General features: G+C 34.6%; 1 protein-coding gene across 1 annotated transcript in view; it reads right to left on the bottom strand.

Moving 5' to 3' along the window:
• The window catches only part of DCDC1 (doublecortin domain containing 1), a 469,965-nt gene that overhangs the window by 16,803 nt on the left and 438,134 nt on the right, over positions 1-15,028 (bottom strand). Inside the window, exon 36 of the mRNA XM_049780695.1 lies at positions 2,075-2,225. Within this exon, the coding sequence (XP_049636652.1) occupies positions 2,075-2,225 (151 nt within the window). The remainder of the gene's footprint in view (positions 1-2,074; positions 2,226-15,028) is intronic.

A 15,028-nucleotide genomic window follows, 5' to 3' on the forward strand; every position in this document is an offset into this window, starting at 1 on the left:
ATTTTATTCATAAAATTATGAATGGAATATAATTTTAAGAGAAAACTGTGGACGGAATAGATCAGTATCCACCATTTCTCTTCATGCTTTTTTTGTAAAAGCATCTGAGTACTTAGATTTTTATTAAGTTGTTATTTCTAACTAACCTACTTTTTAAAGAAAAACAATAAAATGGTCACTTATGAAGTAATACTAATCTATAATTTGTTGTCAATTAGATTTCCTAGGATGCATATTACCATTGAAAACAATTAGACAACCAAGAAGAAAAACTGCCAGCAAAGGTAATATGGAAACTTAACTTTCAGAGGAAAAGAATAAACTTTCATACTATAGTGCTTTCAAAACTAGAGACACAAACATGAAGTTTATCTTCACAGACGTCAAAGAGTCACAGGATTCTTTGGAGGAAAATAGTAGGAGAAGTGATACATTTCCAATTTTCTCTCTTCCAATGGCAGTTTTTATTGACTAAAGAACATGCTTCTGGGAAGATGGCATAATTTCTTCTGTGCTGTGAATACTTTTTGGCACTTACTCTTACTTATCAGATAGGCCTAAAGAACATGGTGAGTCCAAGTGAGGTCACCCCAGAAGTAAGAAAAGCTACGGATAAATGTATAGAGACTGGGAAAATAGCTCACACTATATTGTTTGTTTGCTTTCATTCATTCATTCTTTCCTCTTTTCTTTCGTTTTTTTTTTGTTTGTTTGTTTTTTGAGCCACACCCAGTGGCACTCAAGGGTTACTCTTGGCTATGTTGCTTAGAAATCGCTCCTGATTTGGGGGACCATATGGGATGCCAGGGATTGAACCCTTGTTCGTCCTGGATCAGCCACATGCAAGGCAAATGTCCTACTGCTGTGTTATCACTCCAGCTCCTGTTTGTTTGCTTTCTATTGTGCAAATGGGTCAATTTGTGTATTGAAAATTGATAGTTCTTTTATAGGCTCTGCCCATTGCAATATAGAAAGCTGTAAACAAACAGTATTGGTAATAAGAAGCTTTGGGCCAGAACAACAGTATAGCAGGAAGGCATTTGTGTTGCATGTGTTTGACCTTGGTTTCATCTTTGGCATCCAAAAGGATCCTCTGATTCCTACCAGAAATGATTCCTGAGCAAAGAGCCAAGTGTAAGTCCTCAGCACTGCTAAGTATGGCACAAAAACAAAGTCTTGTTTGCATATTCTATATGTAGCATAACAATAACAATTTCATGATGATTTGTAAATTTAGCAGACTAGTATTAGTTGTTTTAGGGATCCCAGGTAATTAACTTCCTAATTTTTTCATTTTCTTTTAAGTGATATCAAATGATCTTCATTAAGAGTTAGTTGAAAATTAAATTTTTGCTAATATATATTTTACCTACAGCAAGAGTATGTTAATTTCTTCAGTGATAAAGAATAAAGAGTACAAATTTCTTTAACAGACATGTATTTAGTTTTAGCATGCTTATCATTTAGGAAAGAAAAATCAAGTAACAGAAGAGATTCATTATATTTACTGATTACTGAAAAAGGAATTCTGCAAGCTATACAATTGTTATTCATTAAAAAAAAACTACATTTAAGTAACTTGATAAGTAGGAATTTAATTCTCATGTTCTTCAAGATTTCTACTAAGGAAACACCTGAGAATGAAGTTCATCAGAATTGCAGCAGTGAAGTTCCCTAGATATGGCTCAAGACTAACAAAATTTTTAAGACAGTGAAGTTGTAGTATATTAATACATTAATTTAATTGCAGGGCTATGAGTAAAAGAAAATGGTGGAGGAGGATAGTTATTTAAAATCATAATGATGTTATAAGAAATTCCATATATAGGTGTTTTTTAAGAAAATGTGGAACCTTTTCTGGATGGAAGAGATAATATAGTGGATTATGTGTTTGATTCCATTACTCAGCAAATCCAGGTTTAATCCTTAGCACTGCATTTGTTCTCACAAGTCCTGCCAGGATTGATAATCCCTGAGCACAAACAATTGTGGTTCCCAAAAATAAAGTGAAGAAAAAAGAAAAGATATACCACTTTAATTCTGCAAACAATTAAAAAGAGGTGGCCATTATTACCTTTATGAGTTATAAATCCTTGCCCCTTAGACACACAGATAACCATTTCTCTTTCTATGTCATCCCATGACTGAATCAGAGTCCCATCTTGGGTGTACAGCATTCTGGCTGGCTGAGACATTTTCAGACGTGAGGAACAGTCATCCAGTAGCTAAAACATCAAGGAACAAAAAACATATTTTGAAAATGAAATGTAGCAATATATTAAAATACAACTTTTTCTTTTGGTTTTTGGGCCACAGCTTCTGGCTTGGGGGACCATATGGGACCACGGGGATCAAATCATGTCAGCCCTGGATCTGCTGTGTGCAAGGCAAATGCTCTACTGCTGCACTATCATGCCGGCCCCCAAATACAACTATTTTAATAAAAGTTTTATCCCAATTTGAATATTAATTCATCACATTTATTAGGAAAAATACAGAGAAGAGATGGAAGATCATCATAAAAATATTTCCTAAAGTTTAAAAATGATGAAATTTGGTGTTTCTCATAGATTTTTTTTTATGAAATTCAGCATTTCTCATGGACTTTTTCTTGTAGTTCTCTAATTTCTCATAGAGCAAGAAATTTGTAGGAGCTGCTGAGTGTTCAGTAGGCTTTGGCCTCTTATATCAGATATTAAGTAGTTTCGTTGACAATAAAATCTTTGGCCATAAAATCAGTTTTGTTTCAAGAACTTCTGACTTTATGATTCTAAGATTAGAAAGACTTTTACATTTTTAAAGGACAATATTTAAAACTATATGGAGAAGCTGCCTTTAATTTGTCCCAATTTCCCCAATATGGTTCTATAAATATATCTGTAGATAAAAAATTTCAACAGTGGGCCCGGAGAGATAGCACAGCGGCGTTTGCCTTGCAAGCAGCCGATCTAGGACCAAAGGTGGTTGGTTCAAATCCCGGTGTCCCATATGGTCCCCTGTGCCTGCCAGGAGCTATTTCTGAGCAGACAGCCAGGAGTAACCCCTGAGCAATGCCGGGTGTGGCCCAAAAACCAAAAAAAAAAAATTTTTTTTTCAACAGTAATAAAAAGATTCATCAACTATCATTTCACAAGACCTCCAGGAGGAAGTTTTGGTATTATTATAATGAGAATAAGACTTTAAAACAAAAATAACTAAATCAAGCCAGAAAAAACTAAGAGGTTTCAACATAACTGTCTGAAGAATTTTACCCATTATATATCAAACTCTTCTTCCCCCAAGTCTACATAAACCCAAACCAGTAATACTTTCTATAGTCCTATTTATGGGATAGAACTCACAACAATATAGTCTGACAGGGAGCAGACACATGTTAGCATTTTGAACCTGGAAAATAAATCCATAAATAAGTAAGATAAATAAATTAGTAAGTAAATAAATTATTAAAATGAAGCTAAACAAGAGAGGATTAGACAATGCAATTCAGAGAGTACAGACTTCACTCTATTTGGAGCAAGGGGTGAATAGATGGAACAAAACAATAATTGAAATATCTTCATGACCATGGTCCCCTCTCTTCACTGGGATGGTTAAAATTTGCAATGGAAAAGTGACCTGAATTGAAACTCCATTCTTCTGTATATAAGAGTCAGCAACAATTTGACTAAGCACTGTACTGATATATTAAGTTATTTGACTAAAGATTCAGGGACAAGTTTTGACATGTTTAATTTAAAGAGAATAAGAGAACTTATGTAACCCCCAAAAATAAATAAAATAAGACTTTCATAAAGACTCACATAGAGAAATATGTAGGAAAAATATGACTGAGATGCATGCAGAAATAATGATGATAGAAATGCCAATAATAGCAGCTAAAATTCTTGGCAGATTCCTATGGGCTAAGAACTTTTCTAAAGTTTTTCAAGGACAATTCAATTTCATTCTATAGGAATTATTATTATCATCCTTTTATTGATGATAAAAATGGAGAACAGAGATAAACCAAGGTCACACAGTAAGATATACAGTTAACGTACTGAGGTAAGTTTCTCTTTTGGGGTTTCAAGCTGGGAAAAATGAAAAGTTGAATGAGAAAACAAAATAAAGTAGAGTCTAAGTACTATAATTAAAATCTATCTTAGAAAATAAAAAATATACTCAATATTGTGAAATCAGATCAGTGTTAGAAGAGCTAAATTATGAAAATCTCATAGGATACAGAGAAGCAATAATACAAAGTTGTTGAAAGAATACTTATATATCTATAATTTTAGACATCAGATACTTACCTATTTTGTGTTTATGAGAATAAATTAAGCAATAATAAAATAATTAAACGTTCATATTCCAAAGACATGAGTCTCTAGATCAAATATCCTAAGCCAATTAAGTCCAGTTTTTAAAACTGAATAATATTTAAATATACCTAGATACAAAATATATTAATTAAAGCATGAACAAACATGAATGCTGAATTTCAAGCATTCAGTTATGCTTCGACTTTTATTGGGGAGAAGTGACAGGGGGCAAACCTGTTAATGCTGCAATAATGAATGCAAAAGAAGTGTAGCAAAATCTATACTTTTTTTTTTTTTTTTTGGTTTTTGGGTCACATCTGGCAGTGCTCAGGGGTTCCTCCTGGTTCTACACTAAGAAATCACTCTGGCAGGCAGGCTAGGACACCATATGGGATTCCAGGACTCAAACCACTGTCGTTTTGCATGCAAGGCAAATGCCATGCTATCTCTCCAGCCCCCAAAATCTATACACTTTAAAGATTTTTACATGAGAATTCACTGTCCAGTAATGGTCATAGAATATATAAAATATGTTAATCTATATAAATAAATTTGAAAAACACCCACAGGCATTTCAGTTCATGAAGAAATTAAAGAAATTCCAGGAATTTAGAGAAGTGAGAAGATAAAATGGCTATTATTAAGCTTATTAGTAGGACCATCAAAATGTAATTTAGATACTATAAAAATAATAATAAAAATAAATCAAACATTTAAAAATTAGCTGTCTTAAGAGAAAAACTTGAAACATTAACCAAAGCAAAACAAAGAAAACACAAAAGACTTGTAATGTTCTAGTCAATTGCAAAGACAGTTGCTGTATTTTCTTTCTAAAGAGTAACTCATTTTATGAGTTGAACTGATATAATAAAACATGAAACCAGAGTAGCAGAATTAACTTTTCTTAGTAGGCAAAATCATCATATAAACTTAATTTCATTTTTAGAAAATTTAAGTGAAATCAAATAAGTAAATGACAAAAAGTGCTTAATTAACTTGTTTAATTATGTTGTCAACCAGAAAATAAATTATGAAACATCAATAGTTTTTTATTCACTGAAAATTGCTATTTAGAAAACAGAGTGAGGAAGAAAAAAATCAATCCCAAAAGCAAACCAACACCAAATTATGATTATTTTTAACTGTTAGACCCTTTTAAAAATATGACATTTTTTAAAGAAAGAAAAGACACATGTGCACACATGAATGCTACACTCTGACTGCAAAACCAAAGTATTATAAAAATCTGCCAGATTTTAGAATATTAATTAGTAGGCTAATAAAAATAATCAAATTAGAAAGATTTTAGATTAGTGAAATTAAATCCCAAATTTTATCTATTAAATTACTTAAAAAGAATGTTTAAATAAAAATTTCAAACAATATGTAGCTTCTATGAAATATTAAAATTTGTAATTTTTTTAAAAGAACTGGAATAGCTTAAGATCAGAAACTAGCATATACAGGAAGTTAGTACACTATGAAGTTGTTATTCCAACACAATAGGAAATAGAGCTAATGTAATCGTTTTAAGCAATCGAAAGATGTAAATAAAATAGTTTCCCTCAACTTTTGCATAGGGAAAAAAAGCTGTTTGACACAGTTAAAAAAAAAAAAAAGTAAAAGGTACTGAATCAGACAGAGTGGCAGCAGGGTATTTTTTGTGACTCTGAAAAGCTATTTTTGAACACAGGTCAGAGCACCTTGAGGAAAAGAGAAGCATCAGATGTAGAGTTACAGCCCTCAGGATGGACTTGGATGGTGGTGGACACATGGAGGTGCCTTTCTCTGCCATCCCAGGACATGTGGCTCTGCAACCCACTTCAGCCGGCAGTATCTGGGTCCAGGAAAGTGGCGGGTAGAAATCTCACTCACAAGAAGGCTTTAGGAAGAATCAGCTTTATTCATGCCCTATCCACCACATGTGTGGTTAATCTTAACCATTTACGCATGTTATCCTTAGCTTGCCCTGTGTCTTAGCTTTTCCATTCATGTCTCCTCCTCTTACCTCTCCATGCTGGCAAAAGTCCTTAATCCCTACGGTCAAAGGCCTTATCTAACCTTCCCAAGACCCCTCCTAGGAATGGGCGGGTCTTGCAGGTAGTTACACGTAAATCCGGGATGGAGTCACACACCAGGACTATAAGAAGCATCTTCTAGCCCCCTCACCTGGGCTACACTCACAAGAAGCTGAGGTAGACAGAACGGCAGCACTCTTTTTGTGATTCAGAGACTTTTTAAAAATATATATCCAGGTATAAGTTGCACATTTCTTATAGCCAGTGAGTAAAACTACAACATGTAATAAATATCAACATGAAAAGGTCACAACAGGAAAGCAAAGCAGAACACAACCACTCAGAGTGAGCCAATGTTAGTTCTTAAGACCTAACCATTATCAGCCAGCTCTACAGACACTATTTTAAAGACTTTAGAGAGGAAATGTTGAGATGCTATATAGCTTCTCTCATAAAGTTTTTAGAGAGGAAATCTTGAGGGGTCAGCATACTGTGAAAGGCACTCAATTCAAAGGAAACAGAAAGACCAGCTCACAATGTAGGAAATATGGGACCAGTGTGCTGGAAAAGAGCAGTTCCACTCTAGAGTCATGCATTTCTTCTATTCAATGACTCCAACGACACCACATAAAGACCACCATCACACACACTACATAAAACACAATGGGGAAACAGCAGAACTCCATCATGCTTAGTGAATAAAGATGGTATGTTGAAGACCCATTTATATGACCTATTTGATAAAGACTTTAAAGAAGAAACCTGGAGGAAACCTGTTTAAATAATTCAAAGAAAGTTCAAAGAACTCTTGAATGAACAGAAAAAAAATAGCCAATAAGAGTCAAGACAATAAGAGATTAGAAATTAAAAACCTAAAACAAAAATAAAAGGAATAAAAACTTTGGTAGCAAAAAAAAATTACTTAAAGTCTTTATAAAACAGAGTAACAACTGCTGAGGACAGAATTAGTGAGCTGGAAGGTGAGCTGCATTAAACTTCCATACAACAGAAGTTGGAAAAGAGCCTAAAATAAACCATGAAAAATGGAAAAAGTCTTCAAAATAAAAGCTAAACAGATATGGCAATAGAATTCTGGAATAAATTTAATAGAAACAACATAAGAATCAGTATAGTCTCAGAGACCTAGAGAGAAAATCTCCATGAAGAAATCAACAGTCAAGGATATCATTGCTGAGAAGAACACAGAGCTGAAGAGTGCATGCACCCATATCCTGGGTTCTTGAAGATAATCAGCTAAAAGACACCCAGATAAAAGCACCCTGAGGTATATACTAGTCACAATGATGAAAAACACAGATAGAAATAGAATATTAAAATCAGCAAGATCAAAAGGGAAATTACATTTGAAAAAAAGCATTCTTAAGAATTGCAGCAGATTTATCACAAGCAACCCTCTAGGTCTGAAGGCAGTGATGAGATATATTAAAACAACTCAATGAAATGAACGTTTTGACAAGAATAATTTATGCAGTCAGAATTTTATTCATGTTTAAAGGAAGTAAACACAACTTTATGGAAAAACAACAGCTTAAAAACTTTATAGACTCAAAGCCAACCTTAAAAGAAGAACTGAAGGGTCTACTTTAAGGCAAAATAACCCCCCAAAATTCACAACAAACTCATATGACAATAATCTTTCTCAACATCACTGAACTGGATGCATAAATAAAAGTCATAGAATAATAAAATGGATCAGATAATCGAATCCAACATTTTTTTCTGTCTGCAAGAAACAGTTCTAAATAGAGCAAACAAAGACTGAAAGTCTAAGATTGGAGGACAATTATTCAAGCAAATAACTCCAAGAAATAGGCTGGGTGGTCATAATAATATAAGAGATTAAGCTAAAAAAAGGTCATATGATACAGAGAAGGGCATTTCTAATGATGAAGGGATTTGTATATCAGAAAGAAATCACACTTCTAAATATACCTGCACAAAATGAGGGGCTAGCAAAATACTTAAAACAACTTCTAATAAAGAAAGACATCAATAGAAACACATAATAGTGGGAGATTTCAAAACCACCCTTTCACCTCTTGATAGACCAACTATGCTAAAACTTAACCAGGAAAGCTGAGTGCACATTTGTCTTCAATATACATGGACATACTCCAAGATGGACCAATGCTGGGCCATAAAACATACCTCAACAAAATAAAGAGAATAGAAATGTATCAACTATCTTCTCAGATCATGATGTACTGAAAATAAGTGAATTACAAACAGAAATGGAGACATAACCTTAAAACCTGGAAATTAAACAACTAACTTCTGAACAACCAGTGAGTCAGAGATGAAATCAAAGAGAAAATCAAAAGATTCCCTGAAACAAATGAAACTGATGACACTAATAAGAATTTGCAGGATACATCCAAAATGTTATTAAGAGGAAAATTTTTAGCTCTGCAGCATTCATCAAAGGAAAAAAGGGTTTAAGTGAATAAATTAATGATAGAGCTTAAGAAATACCACTCATAGGAATATACCTTAAGGTCCCCAAAACAAATATTCAGAAAAAGACCTCTTCACTTCTGTTTTATGCAACACTATTCGCAATAGCCAGAATCTGGAAACAACCCAAGTGCCTGAGAGCACATGAATAGATAAAGAAACAATGGTACATCTACATAATAAAATACTGTGCACCTGTTAAGAAAAATGAAGTCATGTAATTTGTTTACACACGGATGCTAATGTAGAGCACTATGCTTACAGAAATGAGTCAGAAAAAGAGGAATGAAAAAATGCTCCACATCACTAATCATCAGGGAGATGGCAATCAAAACAACTATGAGGTACCACCTCACACCCCAGAGATTGGCACACATCACAAAGAATGAGAACAAGCAGTGTTGGCGGGGATGTGGAGAGAAAGGAACTCTTATCCACTACTGGTGGGAATGCCATCTAGTTCAACCTTTATGGAAAGCAATATGGAGATTCCTCCAAAAACTGGAAATCGAGCTCCCATACGACCCAGCTATACCACTCCTAGGAATATACCCTAGGAACACAAAAATACAATACAAAAATCCCTTCCTTACACCTATATTTATTGCAGCACTATTTACCATAGCAAGACTCTGGAAACAGCCAACATACCCTTCAACAGATGAATGGCTAAAGAAACTGTGGTACATATACACAATGGAATATTATGCAGCTGTCAGGAGAGATGAAGTCATGAAATTTTCCTATACATGGATGTACATGGAATCTATTATTCTGAGTGAAATAAGTCAGAGAGAGAGAGAAAGACGCAGAATGGTCTCACTCATCTATGGGTTTTAAGAAAAATGAAAGACATTCTTGCAATAATAAATTTCAGACACAAAAGAGAAAAGAGCTGGAAGTTACAGCTCACCTCATGAAGCTCACTGCAAACAGGGGTGAGTTTAGTTAGAGAAATAACTATGTTTTGAACTATCCTAATAATGAGAATGTACGAGGGAAATAGAAAGCCTGTCTAGAGTACAGGCGGGGGTTGGGTGTGGAAGAGGGAGATTTGGGACATTGGTGATGGGAATGTTGCACTGGTGATGGGTGGTGTTCTCTACATGACTGAAACCCAAATACAATCATGCATGTAATAAAGATGGTTAAATAAAAAAAAAGAAAGAGGAATAGACATAGAATGATTGTATTTTTGTGAGCCATATATAAAAAAGATAATATGTAAATATAACCAAAGACAATAGAGACTAGGGCCAATATAGAGACAGGGCAAGAGGATTGATCCATGGTAGGATGCTTGCCACAAAGAGTAGGGCAGAGAAGGTATCACTATAACAATGATAGTATGGAACTCACAGATGACTAGTAAATGGTAAAACTAAAAGTGTTTACAAGCTATTTGAAGCTATATATAAGGTATATATATATGTATAGACATACATATATAGCTTTTTTTTATCCTGTCAAACCTGCAAGTACATCTTCTAAATGACAGCATTTAGAACTGCTTATATACACACACACACACACACACACACACACACACACACACACGCGCGCGCGCGCACACGCACACACACACACACACACAGATCACAGGTAGTGGAAGCACTCACTGCTTGTAGGAACAATCCCTCCTAAAACATACCTAGAATAAATCTGGCAATATCTATTAAAATTTTATTTGCTTAATTTAATTTAGCAATCATTCATAGAAATTATTCAAGAGAAATCATTAGAAAATTAGATTAAAAGTTATATCTAAATATATCCACTGGAGTTTGCTTTGTCATAGTGAAAAAATTTTAAGCAATGTAAATGGCAAAATAAAAACTTCTGTAAATAAACTATGTATCCATTTGTTAAAAGAGGATGATTCTGTTTTATAATTAGAAAGCATAATCAATGTTATTCAAGTAATCACAGTATTTATAGCAATAGTAATTGACTCATATAATTGACCGATAATTTTTCTAAATTTTCCATAATAATAGTCACAGTTTTCATTTTCTTGTGCTGCCAAACTAAATGTCATGACTGGATCGTGTAATAAATTAGTTTCTCACAAATTCAGGAGATGAGGAAGTCTACGATGTAGGTGCCAATTGATTCAGTTTCTGGAGAGTCTTTTCTTGGCTTGCAGACTGCTGTCTTTTTGTTGAAGCCTGACTAGAAAAAGAATCTCTCTTTCTCTCCTTTGAGAGCATAAATCCTATTAGATTAGATCCACCCTTTCAACCTCATTTAACCTTAATGGCCTCTTAAAAAGTCTATCTCCAAAACCAGTTAAGGTCAGTTTCAGAGTCAAGATTTCAAAATAAGTATTTGGGGAGAGCATAGTTTCAAACATAGCAGTTATTAATTTGTTTCTTTTCCAAGACAGCCCCTGATTATGAAAGCTGACTTTTCATATGGTTTGAGAGCAGCAGTCCTAGAAATATATTAAGATAGGTCACTGGGAGAAACTCATAGCCTGAAAAGACTTCAAGTAAAGGCAGTCTGTTTACCCCTACCACCAAAAGGTCACAATTTATAAAGAACAAATTTCCCCATTTATAGTAGAACCATGAACAGTATTTAATTAAAATACATCAAATTAAAATGTTGATTACATAGGTAGCTACTTAATCTAGTTTTTACAAATTTCTATTGAGGAGTATTTGTTTTGCTTTAGTTGGGACACACTGGGAAGTTCTCAGGAGCAACATTCATTTGTCCTTGGGGATTATTCCCAACAGTGTTTGGGGTACCTGTTATGCCAGGAATTTAATCCAAAGCTCCTCCATGCAAACTTCAAGCTCATTGAGAACACTCAAGCTCACTTGAGAACAACATTCTTGATTTTCAGTTTTAATAATGTTCCTATTTTCGGTTTTTAAAAATGTTTTTTTAAAGTTACTCAAGTTTCTTTAAAGTAGACATTATAATTTTTACAATCAGCCAAACTCAAATTTAAGGAACAATTTATTATGCATAATCCCTCACACATGATGTAGCTTTTGAGTTGAATTTTCATCAACAACAAAATATTCTCAGGAAGGGGAACTCAGGTATCCTGGAACTGTTTATGTTTTCTGCCAGTATGGAGAACAAATCAAAAAGAACAGCTTCTCATTCTTTCAGTTTCCTCTCATGTGTTCTGAACCATGCCTGGCTGAGAAAGAACACACTGATTTTGATAGTCTATAGACTTTGAGAAATGTTTCTTGGATGGGATAAGACAAATGGTTCAGGACCATAGAAGGAGGAGCCCTTGGCAACTATAAATCAGAGGAAACTGTTGGCTCTCAAGAACGAGTCACTAACACAGGACAGGGAGCTTCCTTGGTGCTGATGACAGATGAACCCATCCCAGTTGGAGAAGAGAGTTATTCCAGCAGTGTTCAAAGAATGGGCGAGAAAAGCACGGCTAAATCATCCAGAGAAACCACTGCCATAGGAGAAATGGAGGATAAAACTACATTAGATAGGATTCAAGTACCATCTGGGGGTTTCATTACAGAAAGCTGGAATAAAGCACTTTGAACTGTGCTCAGTATCTCCTTCCTTGGGTAAAAGTACCAGTCACCGAAACTTTGAGTTTCTTTGGAATTGGTGTCTTGAGCCAGATTTCCCCCAGTGAAAGCTGAATCTTACACTTCCTGTCATCTATTTGTCAAACACACACATAGTGCATTATTCAATAGTGTTTTTTATAGCAAGATAGCCTGAAAAGATATATACCTAACAGATCACAAAGATTCTAAGGCAGGTTTCTGAAATCAAAATAGAAACTGTAAAAAAAGGAAAACAAAAATATTGGAAGGACGATTTAAAAGAGAATGTACATAAAATTTTCCAGATATGTACTATGCACTTTATACGCAACAAGACCACATTAATCTCTCAGTAATATTGATCTCACAGTACCTTTTGCTTTTTTTTGAGACAGCGAGGGGATTCAAGCACCTTAGTCTAAGATAGTGTTAAAAAGCTGAATTGTGTTTTCATCGGAAACCCTCACCATCAGTGCAACTGCATTTGGAAAAATAGTGGCCTTTAAGGTGGAAACTAAAGTTAAATGAGCTCTTAGGAGAGATCCTTATCCCCATTGGACTGTGGGCCTTATAAGAAGATAAAGAGGCACTGGAGCTCTCTTTCACTCCATTTTGTGCAAACAAAGGACTATGTGAGAACACATGGAGGAAAAACTAAAGAGACTTTATCAGAAACCAACATTCTGGCACCTTAAACTTTTCTGTTCAATTTCCAGAACTATGAGAATATATATTTATCTGTGTAAGCCATCAGACAAAGGTATTTTGTTATTGCATTATAAGTCATTTGATATACATAGCATGCAGATCAGTCCTGTTCTTTTAGACATATTCTCTCCAGCTGAATGTCAACCTTTTTTGTTTAATACAAATACCATCAACTTAATATGTTTAATAAATTCTATCAATCACTCATTCCTTTGGTATTCTTCATACTTACTATTTCTTATTTTGCCTACAATGTTGATTTTTTATTGATTGGTTGGTTGGTTGGTTGGTTGGTTGGTTGGTGGGCCACACCCAGCAGTGGTCAGGGGTTATTTCTGGTTCTTTTTTGGTTTTTGGGTCACATCTGGCAGTGCTCAGGGGTTACTCCTGGCTTCACACTCAGAAATCACTCCTGGCATGCTCGGGGGACCATATGGGATGCCGGAATTCAGACCAATGACCTTCTGCATGAAAGGCAAATGCCTTACCTCCATGCTATTTCTCTGGCTCTGTTATTCCTGATTCTGCACTAAGAAATCGCCCCTGGCAAGCTAGAGGACCATAGGGGATTCTGGGAATTGAATTGGATCTCTTCTGGGTCAGTTGCATGCAAGGCAAAAGCCCTACCACTGTGCTATCTCTCTGGCTTCTACAGGGTTGATTCTGACTCATTTCTCAAGTTCCATCAGAGGTCCTGATAGAGCCCTTTATAGAGTCTCTTTCACTACAGGTGGGCAAGATGTTCTTTTCTGAACCACTGAAATTCCTGTCTTTAGAACTATTATGACCCCATCATCATATGCTATTAGATTGGGAATGTTGCACTGGGGAAGGGGGGTATTGTGTTTATGATTAGAATTTCTCTAAAAGAATTTAGTTTATTTTACAATATAATTTTCCTACCAAGGCATTCTATATTTATTATTAAAGCACATATAGAAGCACATAGAAAAGCACATAAAAATAATATACTTTTATGAGAGCCACCAATAGCATGACTATCCAATAAATACTTCTGATAGTAACATTCTTTGTTCTTTATTATTTTTTGAACTATTTAAGTATGGTCATAGTATACAAGTGCATATACTATATACTTCTTTCTTTAATTTGGTGTATTTTGAATACCACTACTGCCATTATTTTTTATAAAGTTGATTTTAATTAAATCCCATATGTAGTATAATTTATTTAGCATCATATTTATGAACATTTAAATATACCCATAATAAATAGCCCTGTGGTACATGTCATTACTGAACAATCTCTGCATTCCTGAAATACCCTTGAGCTGAAGTTCCAGAAGTTTATTTTGTTATGCAGAAGCACCTTGTTTTCCTGAGAGTTGTACTTCAGTCAACATGACTGCTCATTTCTCTATATACATTTGAGAGTGCTGAATCATAACCACTAGACCACCTGGAAAGTATGCTTCCATATACCCTTGCAAATCTTTGTTTGTTTTGTTTGCTTGTTTGTTTGTTTTTGCTTATTTGGCCACACTTGGTGATGCTCAGGAATTACTCCTGGATATGCTCTCAGAAATTGCTCCTGGCTTAGGGGACCATATGGGACGCCAGGGGATCGAACCTCAGTTCGTCCTAGGCTAGCGCACCCAAGGCAAATACCTTAATGCTTGTGCCACAGCTCCAGCCCTTTATTCTTGAAAATCTGATCTTTTTCAAATGCTTTTATTGAAATATTAATTTAATAATACAAAAAAAACCCTCAGTATTATTTCCTTTCTTCTTTTAGTTCCACAAATAATTGATGTCAACCTATTTGGAGTTACCTTGGGCAAAAAAAGTCACATAACTTTTGTAAAATGCACATAATTTCATTTAACCCAAGGCTCTTCCATGCAAAATATTCACTCAAGCTCACTTGAGGATGGCATTCTTGATTTGCAGTTTTAATAATGTTCTTATTTTCCGTTTTCTTAATGTTTTTAAAGTTACTCAAGCTTTTTATTTAAAGTGGGCATTAT

Source organism: Suncus etruscus, chromosome 9 (assembly GCF_024139225.1).
Source record: "Suncus etruscus isolate mSunEtr1 chromosome 9, mSunEtr1.pri.cur, whole genome shotgun sequence".
Taxonomy (NCBI): domain Eukaryota; kingdom Metazoa; phylum Chordata; class Mammalia; order Eulipotyphla; family Soricidae; genus Suncus; species Suncus etruscus.